The sequence below is a fragment of the Python bivittatus genome, unplaced genomic scaffold (assembly GCF_059951505.1).
Source record: "Python bivittatus isolate LINGU-HERP-01145 unplaced genomic scaffold, Pbiv_v1 ctg000530_np1212, whole genome shotgun sequence".
Classification (NCBI taxonomy): domain Eukaryota; kingdom Metazoa; phylum Chordata; class Lepidosauria; order Squamata; family Pythonidae; genus Python; species Python bivittatus.
The window spans coordinates 1,106,859-1,125,146 of NW_028277085.1; the positions used below are offsets into that span (position 1 = coordinate 1,106,859).

General features: G+C 45.5%; 1 protein-coding gene across 5 annotated transcripts in view; it reads right to left on the minus strand.

Annotated features, from left to right (window-relative positions):
* Nucleotides 1-18,288, minus strand: part of TLN2 (talin 2) — an 86,286-nt gene that overhangs the window by 43,454 nt on the left and 24,544 nt on the right. For all 5 annotated transcript variants that reach the window (XM_088148270.1, XM_088148272.1, XM_088148269.1 and 2 more), the window contains exons 2-9: nucleotides 11,540-11,707; nucleotides 10,647-10,744; nucleotides 9,831-9,960; nucleotides 8,852-9,004; nucleotides 6,710-6,852; nucleotides 6,124-6,251; nucleotides 5,035-5,098; nucleotides 1,817-1,921 (exon numbers count right to left, since the gene is read on the minus strand). In XM_088148270.1, coding sequence (XP_088004396.1) covers nucleotides 1,817-1,921; nucleotides 5,035-5,098; nucleotides 6,124-6,251; nucleotides 6,710-6,852; nucleotides 8,852-9,004; nucleotides 9,831-9,960; nucleotides 10,647-10,744; nucleotides 11,540-11,675 — 957 coding nt within the window. In that variant the 5' untranslated portion in view covers nucleotides 11,676-11,707. The remainder of the gene's footprint in view (nucleotides 1-1,816; nucleotides 1,922-5,034; nucleotides 5,099-6,123; nucleotides 6,252-6,709; nucleotides 6,853-8,851; nucleotides 9,005-9,830; nucleotides 9,961-10,646; nucleotides 10,745-11,539; nucleotides 11,708-18,288) is intronic.

Sequence of the window (18,288 nt, forward strand, 5' to 3'; positions counted from 1 at the left end):
CAACCAGATGCATCCAAGAAGGTCACCAAGAGGGTGGTCACCCAATTCCACCCAACAGTTTGTGGTCAAGGAGGTAGTCAACAGTCATGAAGAGCAGCAGGAAGTGAGACCCTGGTCCTTTGTGGACTGGATGAACCTCCTTTTAATACGTACTGTCAAAACTGAAGTCCATTACTACATTGGACAGCAGCAAATTCTACAGTTTCACTTGTGCCAAGAAGCCCTTCCTTTTCTTGGTCCTGAATCTCCGTGCATTAGGTGCCAGTCACGACTGCCCGCACCCAACCACCTTTCCTTCATCACACACGATTCTCCAGATCACTGTCCTCTCTCCCTTTCTATGTCTTCCCCCTAACCCAAAAGAGCATAGCCTTTCCTTCCCGGGCATCTGCTGGAGTCCTGAGATCACTGGTGTGCTCTTTCCTACACGTTTTGCACACATTTCACTTTGGCTCATAGCTCTGAAGAAGCATCATCTGGTGTAATTCTAGCTCATGTTTAATGAGTAGGAGTTGAAAATAAATTAATTGGGATACGGGCTCTGATTCCATTTGCCCTAGGTTGTATTGGAACAAAGGTGCTGGAGGTGAACAGTCAAGCCACTGAATTTTGAGGAATTGCATGTTGTTGACCTTCAAATAAAAAAGTGCAAAAAGAGAGTGTCATGCCTGTCATTATAATTTATTTCTGTCCCCCAAGTTATTTTAATTCATTCAAAGCAGAGTTGCCATGTTCAGAGCATTCGTTAAACAGTTCAGGTTTTAAAATTCTCAGCTTTCCTTCCCTCATAAATTTATCACAGCCAGACATTTCACACTGCTGTTCCTGAAATGACTTAATTACTATTTGCTTCAGTCAGCCCGAAAAAAAGAAAAAAGTTCAAGGAATGTAATATGTATTTTTAATTGAATGAACCCCAGCATGTCACCGCAGTCCAATAATTATCCGAATTGTTGTCTTCCTCTGGTGCGCAATGGTGTCAGTTTGAAACCACCTGTTAGGAGGACATCTAAGTAATCTGAGTGTGAGAAAAAGCACGGCCTAATTACGTTGCAGCACTTAGCATCCCAGGAGAGCATCCTGGGAAAACCATTTGTGCATAAATCGCTCCTTTGCAGGGTGGTTAATTCACTTGAAAGGAATGCTGAAAGGAAATGGCTGACGACAAAGCATCGCTCCTCTAGAAAAGGGCACATTTTCAACCAGGAGAGGGAACACCTCCCATAAGCATGAAACATCAATGCTTCAGCCAACACAGAACATCATTAGCTCATTTTTCAGTGGGCTCCAAGAACAGAAATTAAGAATTATCAGTGGACCCAGCCACGTTCATGCTACAAATTCAAATTGCCCTGATTCAATATCAGAGCAAAGAGGGTTGCATTTCCTTCACTCTCATTTGGCTTTATGACAAGGTCACAAAAAGCCAATCAGACTTGGCAATGTCATGATTTCTCTAAGTCTATTCAGAGTGTGGGCTAGGAAACACTGCCCTCATTCTGATTTGGATTCATGACAATGCCACATAGCTTCTCACGTCTGGCCACATGATGACAAACCAAGTCAAATCATTCATGTATTTTTGGCATCAAACTATCAAGGGGGGAAAAAAGATACCGATCAACATAAGGAAAAATGTTGGTGCCAAGACCAAGTGAAGAAAGGAAAGTCTTTCAGTCCTCCCCCTCAACTCCAAACCTTTTGAGTTGGAAAAGTGTAGACTGTTTGGCTGAGTCTTACGAAACGTATTTGTCAAAGCTGTAAGCAGCAACAATTGAATCTAATTAAGTAAATTTAATTCAAGTCCAAATCCTACCTTCACCAGGAAAAAGGAGACTCCATAGGTCCTCAGAGATCGGGCCAACTTAACATATTTCACTTTTGCCTCAATTTCTGTCATCTCTCCGCAATTCTTGTGTTCCTGTGGTGGAAAGGACTATTTTTGTAAAGGCTGAAACCTCCTAGGAAAATGTCTCAACAGTTGTGGATCGGGCAGGAGTCAACATCTGAATCTTTCATGGAAGTGCACAAATTCTGCTAGAAAGAGGGTAGCCCCTGAACATTTTAATTTATTTGCTTATCTAGGTCCATAACCTGGTACGTCTCAAGAGACCAGCCTTAGCTTGGCTAGGATATGAGCTGAAATTTGTCAGCATCTCAATTTCTGATCTTCAAATGTAGGAGAGGAAGGTGAAACAGAGGGAAAGAGCTGGAAAAATAAGAAGGCCCTTCAGAAAATTAGACACAATCAACATGCATCCTGTTCCTCTCAGTCATAGGTCCCCCACCCACGCTCCAAAAGCACAGCAATGAGGGAAAGAGTGGAAATGAGGACACTGGGCATCTCCTCCACCTTCTGCATTTTGGAAGGTGATCTTCTGAAGAGATGAAGACACATGACTTAGCGACATAATCTTTCAGGGACCTAAAAATCACATTTGGAGCTTCTGCAGGTGGACAAGAGGGGGCTGCTTCAGGTCCACCTTTCCAAGATGGGGAAGGCAATCAAGCTGGTGTCAGGGGTGCCAGAAGGGGATGCTGCAAGTTGTTTCTGCCATGAAATGGTATGAAATCAGGCTAGAACGAAGCTAGTTCCTCCAGGGCTGAATGGGATCTCTATGATCTTCTGGGGACACTGCATAATCCATTTGAAAATGACGAGAAAGAAGGGGACTGCAGATTCCTCACTGTTCCTGCCACTCCTGTGAATCTTATCTTGGGGAAAGAATTTCTACCCCATTGCTGAATATACCCCATTATACTCTTTAGTCCATTTCTATGCAATCCCTCTGAGTCTTCCACAAGAGCTTGGAATGAAAACTATTCTCATCTGAAGCTCCTGGCATGGTTCTCGGTCCAGTAAGATCTAGCTTCAAGATTCAAGGGGCAGCTTCTGTCACTAATCTATCATCCTTGTCCAAGGCCCTCAGTTTTCCTTCTCTCTCTCTCTCTTTTAAATATAATTTTATTAAAGATTTTTAAAAAGGAAGATAACAATTACTACAAACTAATATAAAATAAGAAAAAGAAAAGAAAAAGAAAGAAATCAAAGAGAAAACTAAACGTGCAAGATAGGGGGAAAAAAAGGAAAAGAAAAATAGAAAAGAAAGAAAAAAAGATACACAGAAGTGGCTTCCGATCTTCTTTACAGCAGTTTTAAGTACAATTATAAATTTACCTCTTACTCTGTGGTTGCAACATAACTCTCTTCTTTCTATAATCTATCCTGTCTAATCATCAAAATCATAAATCATGAGTTCATTTTTTTCTGTTCTATGCAAAAAGCCCATAAGGGGGTTCCAGTCAGCCATAAACATAGATATTGTCTTTTCTCTGATCAAAGAAGTCCATTCAGCCATCTCAGCAAGTTCCATCACCTTCACCAACCATTCCTCCACGGTGGGTAATGCAAATCTGTCCATCTTTGTGCATACAATAATCTCGCTGCAGTTATCATATACAAAAACAAAGTTCCATGACTCAGTTTCCCTTCTCAACCATACTCCATTACCTATCATCCTCGCCCATGGCCTACAACACTTCCTTTCTCAACTTGGCATCGGAGAAGGAGTCAGCCAAGGGTGTTGCGTTTTCACTCTTGCAGCCCATGTCAGCTTTCATTAGCCTCTGAGATACCAGCAATATTTCGGGGATGTGAGATTCACACACGCAAAGAAATTTTCTCAGCCCTTGAAAGACAGCTCTCATCTTCCATCAATAGCTCTTTCGAAAGAGTTCTTCATCCAATTTTTGACACTTGGCATCTTCCAGGACTAACTAATATAGGCGGCCAATGTCTTTGCTATCAAGAGGAGAAAATGGGAATGTTCCACACTGACCTGGACATTCATAGCACCACTTTTTACTTTCCACTCAATGCCAGTAAGAAATGTAGGTTTCAGTACAAGGAGATGCTCACCTTGTATTTAGACTGAACCAGATTAGACTGTTGATTGCATCTTGGATGAGAGAGTGCTCCCTATGCCAATTAATTAGCAAACCAGATGTTAAAGATCCTTGCCATCTGGAACCTCCCTGAATGGCGAATCACATAACACTTAGTAAAAAGTGGTGAAGCCCAGAGTAAAGTTGTTTGAGTGATCTGAGGCTGGTATCTTAGCCTCTCCTGCTCTGTCCTGTTTTATAGAAATTGTTAGTGATTTTAATTATTTCCAATTATAACATTTTTTTGAGAGCCAAGGGACAGATCAGTAAGGGCCTTAAACACATGCATGGCTTGAAAAAATAGCCCTTAATTTGCTATAATGGGAATCTTTGTAATTCCCAAACCCTAAACATTTTCAATCAGTGTCAGCCTTTGCCAGACCTGTGCCCTCCAGATGTTGACTGGGTGTTGTGGGAATTGAGACTGAAAACATCTGGAAAACATCACACTGGGGAAGGCTGCAGCGGCAGATCCTGACCAAGCAGATGAAGACCCGTGCTTTTCATTAGCTGTTTCCCAACCAGATGTGTCAGTCTGTAACTTCCAGTATCCCCACTGTTCACGCTGAACCGAGAATGGTGGAAATTATAATTCAAAACATCTGGAGGGCATCTGATGGGAGAAGTTTCCATTAGATGCATCTAGTCAAAACAAGATATCTCAGCAGCACAAGGGATTTCTAGCCCTCTTCATGCCTTCGGTGTTCTATCACATGATGCACGGAACTGAGCAGAACCCCAAACCCCCAAAACCTCTAAGCAATTACGTATTGGAAACCTCCTTGTTCCTCCTCATCGAGGATGCTCTCTTTCTGCTTTCTACGGTGCAGTCAAAAGCTATTAAACATGCCCCTTCCTTGAAGAGAACGCACTGGAAAGCAAACAAATCTTCCAACCGCACACAAAATTATAATTTAGGATAGGAAGTTTGCCAAAGGGAGAAAAAAAGAGGAAGAACACCTGCTTCCTTTACACTTGACAGAATGCTAGGCTGTAACAAAGCAAATGTGGGGTTGCACGAAATACACACAAAAAAGGAGCATTAAGATGCATATCAAGCTTGTGGTAGAAGACTCCCTTTTTAATTACCTGGAATATTCTCTTTTCAGCTCCTCTTTGCTTGATATATTCTTTTGGGAGAAATTCTTTCAGGCTGTAGGGGCAAGAAGTCACAATTAAGGAAGGGGCCACAGCCTTCTCTTCATTTGAAAACGTTCAGCTGCAGACGTTGGAGAGAAGACCCACAGCTTCATCTGGTTTCTAATACCACGTAGCTGTCTTTCCTTCCCATTCAGAAGGCTGGGGCATTCCGGAAGTTGAAGTCTCCACACCTCTTAAAGTTGCCAAGTTTGAAAAACAGTGGCTTAGAGCAGGGTTCCTCAACCTTGGCGACTTGAAGATGTGTGGACTTCAACACCCAGAATTCTGGCTGGGGAATTCTGGGTGTTGAAGTCCACACATCTTCAAGTCACCAAGGTTGAGGAACCCTGGCTTAGAGTGTTGTGTGGAACTGGCCAGTTGTGGTTATTCCATAAACCATTATTAACAAGCCATAATTTAACATGCTGGAGGAGCTCCCTCAACGGTCCGTCAGCAGAGATTCTCCCCATTTAAAGGAAGAGCACCTGCAAGAGGCAGGTGGAGGGACCAAGGTCTCACCCCCAAACACAACTCTGAGCAGAATAAAACTCTGCCGTTCCTGAGACAGATGCAAACCTTCACCTACGATTAAGCTGCATTATTTAAATTCCATGGAACCGCTTTAGCAAAATAAGGTGAATAAATCATCATTATCATCATCATCCTGGCAGCCTCTGAGGCACTAGCAGCGTTAGGAAATTCTTCAGGTGCAGCTACCATAGCAATACTCTGCCCTTCCCCTGATGCTGGCCTGGCTCTGCCTCACCAGCTAAGCTGGCCCTACTTTTCCAAGACGGGAAGCATGGGCAAGGGTGTCTAGCTCCCATCCTTTCTCCCCTTTTGTGTTCGAGGAAAGAGGTTGAGCGTGAGAAAGCAGACTGCAAGAGGACTGGGGAGACCATACGTTGCCTAGCCTTCTCGGCAAGAAGTGCTGGATTTCCCTTGGGGGGTCCCCAAAGACCCCCGGGCTAAAACCTTCATGCAGGCAGCTGCCGCGCTCCGTTTGGCCCATGATGGAAGAGTTTCAGAGAGACTTACTCCAAAAATCCAGGTCTGTGTTTGTGCTCCACATGAGGCCCAAACTGGATCTGGGCCTGAAAACCGCCAAATTCACACGCCTTCTCAAAGGATACCGGATGGGAACCGTTCAGAATGTCGTCCCGGGCCTAGAAAGCAAGTGGGGAGAACGTCCACCTCATGTCCAAAGATCTTAACTCCTCCTTTGCCAATCCCCAAATTTTCCAAGAGACTCAGCCCTGTCCTTCCTCATCAAGGAAATCAAATCATCTCCCCTGCATCAAGAAGCAGTTTGAAAGAAGCCTTACCTTTACGTACTTGCTAATAAATGGGGCTAAAATACGCATATCATCCAGCGTCCAAGATTCTGCAAACTAGCCGCTTTTCCTTTCCATAAATCTGGTTAATCCAGCTCTGTCAGAATCTAGCTTTCAGGGTTGCAATCAGCTGTTCGGGCTTGATGCCCACAGATCATGGTTTGACATGATGTACAAACATGTGGCTTACTAAACAAACCAGGGTCAAACAACCTCTGGCTTAACCTGATGGGCAAAGCAGATCAGTCTGTGGGCTGGCAACAGGCGTCCCCTTTCCCACTCCAGCATACCTGAACATAAAGCAAGTTGAGCTGAACAGGGTCTCTGGAATCCACGTTCTGGTCTGAATAGAAGAACTTGCGCCTCAAAAGCAGCGTCTCGTTCTCGTCGACCCCTTGCTCCCGAAACGTTCGGCTGTGATCTAACCAGTTCACTAAGGGGAAAGGGGGAAAAGGAAGCCCACGTGCGGATCATTTAACAGTTTATTCTTCCCTCCCCTTCCTGCAGGAATTTCCAGCTATGAAACTTCTCCTGGGGCAAAGTAAATCCTCTTCAAGCCCCAAAGGAAGGCACTGTGGTTGGCACAACCATGGTTTAAGGGAAAGTGAGGGCTTTGAACCCAGTTAGTTTTGCTCTCCATGGGAACACATGATCATTTTGCTTGTTTAACTGATTTTTGGATCAAAATAGACCAAAGAACAGCACTCTCTGGCTTCCTTTGATGCATCCAGCTGCTGTCCATCAGGGCTACACATACATTTCTGGTAATAACTGGGAACCCATGGAATTCCACTGCAACTGCCCCAAATCTGAGAAATGCCTCGTCAGAGTTTGGCACCTGCGAAGCCGCCTCTGTGCTGGATGCAAAAAGCTGCTGATCCAGACCCAGCCCCCGCAGGGAAGACCCACAGACAGACTCGTGCAGCCTTCCCAACCCTGGTGGGTTGGGATTACAGCTCCCCGGGGCTGGGAATTCTGGGAATTGTAGGCCCTGCACATCTGGCAGGAGGGGGCCGAGAGGGGGCCAACCTCTGTGCAGGCAAGGCAGAGATCAAAGGAGACCTGCTTGAAATGAGTTTATGGCTTCCTTAAAAGCAGCTGGACTGTGACGCCCAACATGACACAGCTAATGGGCCAGTTGCACCAACTGGACACGTAATTATATCCTGGTTGAAATTAAGCACAAAGTCTGGTGCTACATTTTTCTGAAGAGTGTTTCTTGCTGCAGTTAAAAATTTGTGCCCCTTTGCTCTGACAAGCAACCTGATATTGGCCCGGGAGGTGAAGGCAGGATGGAGCTATTGAAAACGAAACAATTCCCCGCCTGCCAGCTGGCACACCGCGAGGCTTGGACCGCTGCTGAGGCCGGGCCACAGAACAGGGATTGCCTTAACTCTTCTGCACACCCAACTGATGTTTCGTTCTGCTCGGCACGCAGCATGTTTCAGTGACCTTGAGCACTCAAGGTGAAAACAGGAGAGGAGACGTAGGGAGAGGGAAGAACCAAATTCACAGCCTGGGCGGGGGGGGGAGGGTGTTCCCCAGGCAGATTCCTGGCCAATTCCAAGCAAGGACATTTGGGGAAGGGGGAGGGGAGGAGGGAGAACTGGCACAACCATTGCCTAGTGACCATGTTGCTCCAATACCAGGTTCAAAGCATCGTCCTCTTGCCCTCCCCCCATTTAATCAAATCAAGAGGGATCACCGTAGAACCTTCTCTGCTAATGTGGATTATGCCCTTGGAGAGGCTGACACACGTTTCCTCTCTTTTTTAAAAAAGCCTGTGTCCGTTTACCCTGATGGCAAGTACAGCCAATAGGTAAGAATGGAATGAATCCAAATGAAATGAAAGCGGTCTTGAGTATACAATTACTGAACATATGATGTCATCGGGGGACATGATGCATCATTCATTAAGGGGAATACTCCTCCGTCCCCAAGGACGTTGCAAGCGAGACCAAGAGGAGCAGGCGAGGGCGTTGCTCCAATGTCACTGCTTCACTGGAATTCAGCTCAGCCTCCTGCAGACCACTGGATGGGGCTCCCATGGTTCCCTGCCGGCTGGGCTGTGAGTCATTATGGGAGTTGGGCAGCACCAAGTGAGGAAGGAGAAAATTCAGAGCAAGACTAAAAAATTGCATCTGAAAGCTGGTAAAGGAACTTATTTATTTAGGACTGGATTTTAAACAATTAGAATTAGCTGTAGTTCGTTTTGGGCATCCCTGGCTCCTTATTTTTTACATTTTAACCCTAGATTTAGAGTGTAGGCACTCCAAGATGTCTACATTCACCTTAGACTACATGCAAACGCATGCAAATCCAAGATGTTACTCCTTAAGCAGTGCTACTATTAATTCACTCCCATTTTCAGTGCCATCACACACTGATTTTCTGTCCCCGGAAAACACTTCTATCAGGTGGAGTGTACTCACAGTCATCATCTGTGTGCAGCTTGGCTTTTAATTTCTCCATTTTTTTTTCATCCCGTAGCAGCGTTCGATCCTTTTTCAGTGTCCCCGTGCCCTCTTCCTTCTTTTCTTCGCTGCCTTCTTGGATTAAGGAATATTCTTCATAATTGGTTATTCCTAAAATTGCAAACAAAATCATTGTTCTAAGCTGCAGGAACTGTCATGTTTTGGGGAGAATGGGGAGAAATCTACGTGCCAGAACAACCCCAATGATTTGGGTGGGAAATCATTTTCAGCTCTCTCTGAAGTCTAAAGAAAGAACAACTCTGTGCCTCATGGTACCATTCCCTATTGTTAACGACCACGGGCGAATGTTGGCCTTTGCATGCATTTAAGCACCCTGTCCTCTTCATCCCATCCAGCGAACAGGTAGAGTTGAGTGGGCAGAGGACAGCACAAAGATTTCAGCCATTCCAGGAGCAAAAACTAGGCAAGTTCTTCCTCTGGCAGAGAGCTTGGAGAATCACAACTAATTAAGAGTACAACATCCTGGTAGGTAGAGCTTGGGAGCGCCAGGAAACTGGGCTGCACAAGGCCAACTTGCAATCCTCACAGCCCACTTTCAAATCAAGGTAGACCTAGGGAGGCAGATCCTTCTCCTTCAGTCCACATCAAGGGCCAGCCACTTTCTATATGATAACCAATCTATTCCATTACAGATCAATGAATGGACAGCTGCCAACGCTGAGAGAGAGAGAGAGAAAAAAAATTCCCAGCAGAGTTTGTCAATCCACAACTTGTGGAAGCCACAAGTGATGGTCGATTATCACTGCCTGCCACAAAGTCTGCCGCCACAGGCTTTTCCCCCCCTCGCTTTGTCCCCTTCTTTCATTTGTGGGCTGGCCACTACAGATCATTTGTCTGGAGGGGGGATTTGATTGCTGTTCTGTAGGAAGTGGGGAGAATGGGAATAGGCGGCTTGGACGCCAGCCCTCCGTCATACCTATCCGGCTGCAGATGGTCACCAGCAGCTCTCCAACGGTTTTAGAGTCATCCACCATCACTGTCTTCACAGAGCCGTCCAACATCCTGATTTTCTGGGGCCTCTGTTTCTTTTTGTATTCCAAAATATCCTAGGGAGTCAACCACAAGAATATTTCACAGGAGAGGCAAGCCCGGAAGCTGTTCTTAAAGGATAAGAGACTGAGTTTCTTCCTCATTTACAGCACTTCTCTATATGAACTAGTCTTGACTTTCACATTTCCATGTTGAGTTTAATCCTCCTGAAGCTGCCACAAAATATTCTGGATCGACTGAAATTCAGGAATCCTGCAGATCCTGCGGAATGTCTTTCAGAACATACACCATCAGCTTCGCAGTCCTTAGGAGCCCAAGAGTCCAACCAAAACAATGGGACACTGAAAGGGAAGCTGTAATTGGTGGGTTTCTTTGATCCCGACTACTCCAAAGCAAAGAGGGTGTTAAGGAGACTCTGATTAGGACCTGGAATGGACACCACCAGGGAATCCCAGGGTTGCAGGTGAGACTGGAAGTTGGAAGGGAGAAAGGAATGGCAAACCGCTCCTGAGCTCTTGCCAGGGAAACACCATGGCTTTGTCCATGAAGTCCCCAAGAGTCAAGGTGGACTAGACAGCAAGCAGACTGGCTGACTTGAACCGCAATTCAATTACTATGCTTTACTGGCCCTGTTGGCGCACTGCAGCCAAAGGTGATCTCCAGCCCCAGTAAGGGGAGCAGCTCAGCTGTCCTTCTCATTCCCTGGAAGGACCCCAAAAGCCTGCCCAGGGTGGGGCCTTACCCCATTCCGCAGCATGTAGTAATCCAGGGTCCTGCCGGCCTCCAGCCAAATGCCTTTCCGTGGATCTTCATCGGACAGGAATAACCCATAGTCAGCGGCTGTGAAAGAAGATGGAAGAGGAAAGCCATGGAGACAGCAGGCGAAACAGGCCCCCTCGTTCCGGAGGTCTTGGTTACCTTCCAGCCAAGCAGAGAACTTTATCAGGGCCCTTCAGCTTCATACTTTAGCCCTGGCCCTCTGCTCGCCGCTCTCTTCCCCTGGTTCCTTTGCCCTTCACCCTCACCTCCAGCCCTTTCTCCTTTTCTCTTCCTGTGGCTATAAATGGCTCACTTAATTCCATAGGGTTCAAAGCTTGTGATGCATGGAACAATTGATTGACTGTTCAGAGAGGGAGGAAGGAAGGAAGGAAGGAAGGCTTAATATTGTCTCTATAAAGGGAATGAGGGCCTATTGGTTTTCTGCAGAGTTAGGGATCTAACTCTGAATTTCCTCCCCTGCCTTCTCCTTGCCTCTGACATGTCTAGTGTTAAGCTGCTATGGGGGCAACGTTCTCAATTCCTGCTCAGTTTCTCTCTTGGCTGTGCAAGGTTGCCCTTGGTTGGTTCGTACATTCATTCATTCAATTTATATAGCCACCCATCTCAACAATGGCTCACCCACAACCAGTCTCTCTCCAGACTCACTTGCCTGTTTAGGAACCACAGGCTGGCTTCGTGACGCAGAAACCTAGGCTCACTCCCTCTTTGGAAGGAACCAGCGATCTCATTCCCCTCCTGTCTAATCCTACAGATCAGGTAGGGTGATTCTGTAACATTCCCTTTTGTCACAGCAATTGATATGTAAGCTATGGTTTAAGAGGGCCGGCGTGGAACCCAGGTTTGCCCGAGACTAACCTTGCCCTGTCTGAGCTTCTGGTACTCTTTCACGGATAACACGGCATGCATCGTACACTGCAGTGGAGGGTTCAAACTGCATTGTCTTCACTACATTGCACTGGCGGACACAGATTTTCAGCGACAAGGCAACCATGTTGCTGGATCACTTGGAGGCTTTTATCTTACCTTCAAAAGAAGCAAAGGAAAACACTGAATGAGTATTTTAAAAAGAATCAGAAGTTGTTTGAACTACAAGACCAGTTCTTCTTCCTTTGGGACTTTTCCTATCTGCTATCACCATCATTCCAAATTGTGGGATATTGACTTAGAAGATGTCAATTTATTTGCCCATCAAGCCAATGATGTCTACTCTGGCTAGCAGCAGCTGACTGGAGAGCTTCCAGACCAAATTTTTCCTCATCTGCTACTCAGGGTACTGTGATCTCAAAAACCAGGATTTAATTTGGGATCTTCTGCATGGAAAGCAAGTATTCTATCACTGAACTCCACTTCTACCATAATCACTCTTGATATTATGGTACCGATATACCCCTGGAATTATCCATCCTCTTGGGTCCAAAATGTCAAATTCCGTGCCAAGGGGTAGCAGAGTGGATGCAGATTGCGATTAGCCTAAACTCTTGGATTCCGATGGAGATGGGTTGGTTTGCTTTCAACATTACTTCATGATTCACATGAAGTTCCAACCAGTCATTGAAAGCACTCCAAGCTGCTTGGGGCTTCCTCTGTTTGCTTCATGCAGATCACTTCTCCTCCTCCTCCACCTCAAATGTTGTGGGAGAGGAAGGGGGATGGTCTATTCCAAATTGGGAGAAGCATCTTATGCTCTTACTTGTCCCAAAACAAGCCCTAAGCCAACAACACCAGGACCCAGAGGCCTTCCTATAGCTCACACAGGACCCAACCAGTTGGAAGTTGAGTCTCAAAATGAGTCCAGCCTTCTCATAATATTATGAAAATGGAGGGATGGCAGTTTCCAGACTCTAGTGTTATTCTCACTAGATAACAGCAAACTGGAATCTTGAACTGGACGTTTGCCAGTCACACCTGGAGGATTCATGGCTCTTTCTCTGAAGTAGGTCAGGAGCTCACTGCTGAGTACAGCCCAGCCAAACAAGGGAAGGTCAATACAGATTTTACAAAACCTCTCTTCCTTTAATCAAAATTGAATAGGACAAGTGCAGTCAAATCACTCCAAAAGGCAAAGCTGTGAAATCTCTCCTTCTCCACTGCTGAAATCAATCCAAATCAAAGCTATCTCATCCCATTAAACTTAAGTCTTGTTAAACATGAAGTTCATCCAAAAGTGACATCTAAACATGTGGAATTCTGGCAGAATCCAGCTCTGTAATCAAAACAAGCCACTTCTCCATCCCAGGCCTGCCCCATTTTGCCTGCAGTTTTTGTCTCTCTGCAGCCTGTTGTGCTTGGAAAGAAAGCCCATCAGGAAGCTGGGAGGTCTTTCTTTTCCTCTGATGAGTCAGGAGTTTGTACTGCCCCAAAGACCGAAAGGTTCACAGACCACGCAAAGGGAGCAGAGCTCAGACCACGTTCTCAGATTCATGCCAGCCATTCGCCTTTTTATGAACTTCCAGATCCCCCCAAACCAGGGTTGTCCTTCTGTTACAGTTCTCTTCCCTCTGACCACAAACTCAGATGGTTGGTTGAGGGCAAACAGGACTAGACTTAGGTGGGTTTATCCAAAAATATGCCTGGCAAAGTTTAAGGTACATGGCAGTATGAAAACATCTTTTAAAAAACTCAAGAGGGAACACAGCCCAAATCCCGAAGCGCGGAAAAGTGGAGCAGGGAAGGGGACCCGGAGTGGGTTGGTCAGCTTGAGCCCATGATGGCAAGCATAAGCCATCTTTCTGAGCCCATGGGCACATTTGAACTTTGAGGAGCATCCTGAGATGCTCTTACAAAATGGGAGCCCTGGGAGGGCATGGCTAGTCACAAAACACCACTTTGCTATACTCTGTATGTCTCCAAGATACCCTCCACCACCCTAGTTTTCGAGGTAGGTTGGTGGGCACAGTATTCAACAAAACATTCTGCAACCACCATTTTATTTTGTCCCAATAAAGCCAATGTGGAGTCCATTTGATTACTGTTTAAAAGAAAACATTATGGCCTCTATGAGCATGATGGCATCCCAGGGAAGTTTATTCCAAGGGTTTCGGAGCAGAGCACCTGAGGATATAGTGAGATGTCATTTCACAAGTCTTGCTTGGGTTGCCCGAAAGCTGCTGCTCCTTCAATCACTCGATTTACTGACTGAATGAATAGAGTCAATTTGCATTCTGTTAAAGTCTAAGCAGATGTTGTCCCCACAGGAGAATTTAAAAATGTAAATCCATTACCCGTTGTCAAACTTTCATCTGCAACTTGGCAGTGATGTCAGCTTATCTCAGAAAGTTGTTGTAAGAAAATGAATGTCTTTGTCAAGACTTCAGATACTTGGGATCAGCTGTTATAAAGCATCTTAATGCAGAGGAAGCTGAATTAATAAGACACTATTGATCTCTGAAAGGCCAAAAGCCAAGGAGCCATAGAAGGAATTGCTTTAAGGATAAAAAGGGAAATGATAAATCAATTCTCTAGACTTCATGTTTGTTTCCAATGATGTTCTCCTTCCAAACATTGCGAATTACATTGTATGGCATTTGAAGTTAAACTGGCTCTGAAAAAGAAGATTGTATGCAAATCTATGACATTCCTGGACAAATTAAGGCAGGGAATTGAAAGAGGCACAAAAGCTGTTACAACAGTGGAGACATGGATATTATGTGGTGTCAATAAATCTACACTCCTCCACGGCACTGGATTCTCAACTGATTATATTTAATGTTGCTGGGCCTGCAAGCTGCTTTCTTGGGCCAGACCTTTCCTTATGTACTGAAGGATCATGACCCAGAACAGGATGGGTATGGGAAAGAGCCGATCATGGAATCCTAGGGTTGGGAGGGACCTTGAAGGTCTTCTAGTCCAACCTCTAGCCCAGTGCAGGAATCCTCAGACCACTCTGGCCAATGGCTGTCCAGTCCTTTCTTGAAAGCCTCGAGTGATGGAGTACCCACAACTTCAGGAGGCAGGCTGTTCCACTGCTTAATAGCTCAATCAACTGAGGATTTCAAAGCTTAATCAATCAATCAATCAATCAATCCAATCAATCAATCCAATCAATCAATCAATGGTTTCAAAACTCAATCAATCGAGGCTTTCAAAACTCAGTCAATCAATCGAGGGTTTCAAAACTGGCTTTGTAATCAAGAGCTTCTACCGCTGTCTGCAACTCAATTTCAGCACATGGCCAGGCGGAGACCAGCTGGATAGATGCAGGTGTGCCCAAGGGAACGCTCTAGCTTCATTTGACATGTATTTCTCCCTCTCCTTATTTACTCAAAAGTAAGCTGGCAGCAAAGCTTTTCCATTGCACACAACCAAGACGGAATTTCATCTTTGAAAAAGTATCGCCCTGAACGGTATTTTATCCTGGCACCGTGTCTTCCACCTCATGGCGGGGCAGTTACATTTCGTGCTCCGCAAAGCAGCCAAGAATTTAGCAGATGCGAGAGGCAGTAGAAAATCCAAGCCTCTGTCAGTCCTGGAGGACGAGAGCTGCTCCAGTTGGCCAAACCTTCCCTGATGCTATTCGTTGGCAGGCGCTAGACCGGGACTTAAATCCTGCTGAGGCCGTAGCTCAGCGTCCCCATTGCAACTTCCACAGCTTCTCTGGAGGTGCCACTGCTGGGACAACTGGGCTAAGGTACAAGGAATCCGAAGGCGAACTTTGGCCATTCTGCTCCTCAGCCCGCTTCTTCTTTCAGGGTGCAAGAAGGGGATTTGTGAGCAGATTATTCAAAAGTCGACAAGAATGTGTGCATGAAATCGTCATGACAAGAAAGCATCGTTCCTTAGAAAAGAAAAAAGGAAGGCCTTTTCTCCTTCACCTGGAAAGAAATGAGAGCCAGCTCAGTCATTAAGACGTGGAGCTCTTGGAAGAAAGGTAGAATGCAAATCTAACAAACAAGCATGCACCTTCTCTCTAGAGAGAGCAAAATATCTTTTGGGGGGAAAAATCCACTTCTGAGCTTCTTGGATTCCACACAGAGCAAAAATGGCTCCTTGCCAACAGATGTAACTCCAACCACTAGATTTGGCCCAGAACTCTTTGGCCCATAAATATGCAAAAAGTTTAATTCTGCACATGGTACGGAGGGGCCTCGTCTGATTTTGTCAGCATGTGTGCAAGTACAGTACGCGCACACATGCACATCTCTTAGCGGTAAAGATTCCAGGAGGGCAGATTTTGGAGTTAACCTTCGGGGCTTGCTTTGCACACCCTCCTTTCTCCTGCAAACCTCTTCCACGCCCCTTCATTTTTTAAAAAAATAATCATTAGAATGAGTAATAGTCTCTCTTCAAAATGTTCTCCTCATTTGAAGGAAATAACATACTGCCCACCTGGGACCAAATTCTCCATTTTGTAGCATGAGCTAAGACTTGGTGATCTTCCCCAATTTTCAGAGTCACAGATTTATATACAAAACTTTGCGCATATATATTAACAACTCAGTACTTACACGTTACAGCTGAGTATCAACACTAACCCTGTTTGTATCCAGTTTGGGGAAACGCTGATGCATTGGGAGTGCTTGGAACCTAAATCAAGCCTGTTTGCTTCCAATCCAGGAAGCTAAGAATTAGGCCAGATTTTCCACAAAAGGGAAGGGGGGGGAATTCCAGAGGCACAGACAGAAGATGCTCAGCATAGTTGGGAGGGGAGTGGTTGCTCAAAAGATCACACTAGCTTTAGTTTTAAGAAAATGAACCCAAATGCACAGCATCTACCAGGAATTTTGGACCAGGAGTGATCCAATTTCCTGGGTTTGTTCTCCACGAGCTGACGCACTGCCTTGCTTCATAGGATCCCAAGGTCACAGAACACCTCAGAGCAGCGTCTTTCAAACTTGGCAACTTTAAGATGTGGGGACTTCAACTCCCAGAATTCTGGGAGCTGAAGTCCACACATCTTAAAGTTGCCAAGTTTGGAAATCACTGCCTTAGAGCAAAACTTTAATTTAAAAAAAGTCCTTGCTGTGATAAGCTGGCCCAGACTGAAGGCTGACTGGCCACAAGACTCCTTGCAAAACTTGCTGCCACCCCGGAGGATGAAGGGCTAAGAATGGTGCTGCTAGCCACAAGGTACTCGAGAAGAATTTCTGCAACAGAGATGTCACCATTCCAACTGCTCCAGGTCAAATCTCCACCTGTCTTAAAAAGAGAGTGGGTTCACGGGGAAGCAGGTAATCCTTCAGACTCCTGGACATACATTATAAAGCTTCATAGCTCAGTCCAGTGGCTTGAATTATAACAGCAAAAGTGCATCTGACTTTGACAATGACTGTGCCTACTTAAGAGTGAGATTTTCTAGACCAGTCTTCCCTAACCTGAATGATTTCCAGAGGTGTGGACTTCAATTCATACGATTCTCAATGCTGACCATCCTAGCTGGGAATTTGGGGGCTCGAAGGGATATATCTGGAGGGCATCTAGGTAGGGAAGACTGTGGTTAAGTTTCAGCCTGAAAGGGCAGAAAGAGATCATGTGCACCAAAGACTAGTCCTGCTTCACTAGTCTTTGCTTTCAAACAAACACCAAGGGTGGAAAAGCGTTAGCCTGCAGATGCTGGGGAATGACACACCCCAACGTGATGTATGATGGAGACTGCAAGAATTCCAAGAACATCATCTCAAGAGCTAAAAGCTGACCACTCCCAATGACCAAGAATAGAGTGCCCAGATCTTATACAGCAGTGTATAAGAGTTAGCAGAAAGAACTTCCTACACCTTCTCAGACACCCATTATTTTAAAGGCAAGCGTTTAGGCTCACAGTTAGCAGGTGAGAAGCATTTTGCGTAAGTGAAGACCCCAAGACCCTCTAGACTGAATGAGACAAAAGACCCGCCTTGTCCACCCCACTCCCCCCATTTCCTCACAGTGGGCAATCAGTTGTCCTAGGAAGCTCATGGTAAGATGTACAAAGGCAGAAGACCTTCTCTTTCTGCATCAGGTCAAACCATTATTTTCAATTTGCTTCAGCATTCTGCACACTCCAGAAAAAGAGGGAAGGCATTGTTTCAGCCAGAAAATTAAGCAGCTGCCTTGGAAATCATGATTAAAATCACTGCTGTTTTCATTACCCTGGAAAGAGATATAATCAGTAAATATTTCATGTCACTCCCGTGTGATGAACAGAGAGGGAATGAGCCACTGGAGGATGGCAAACGCTTTTATAACACAATGTGACCTGGGCACACCATTTAAGAAAGGGGGAGAGGCAGAGACCATCCCATTCTCTCTTTCTGTTCAGGCAACGTTCCCCCAAAGGTTACGCCCTTACACGTAGGCTAAATGAGCCCCAAACAAGATGGGGTTCCAACATGGAGGAGGATTAAGTTCTAAAATTGTGGGCTTAAGAGATGTAGCAGTCTAGAAAGCAAGCAAAGTAATAGGATATTTGAAGGAGCCTTCCTTAACCAGGTCTGACAGCTCAAGCTCACACAGGCTTCTGCAGGAAGATTTCCAGATGCTGAGGCTGCAAAACGGCCCCTGTGGAAGCATCGTCTGGATGATCCAGGGGCAAGTGGAGACGTTCCTGCTTTTATTTAGCACACAAAACGTCACCCTACAGCACTACTGGGCTCCCTATTAGAGCACTGGGAAACTACAATACCCCGGTT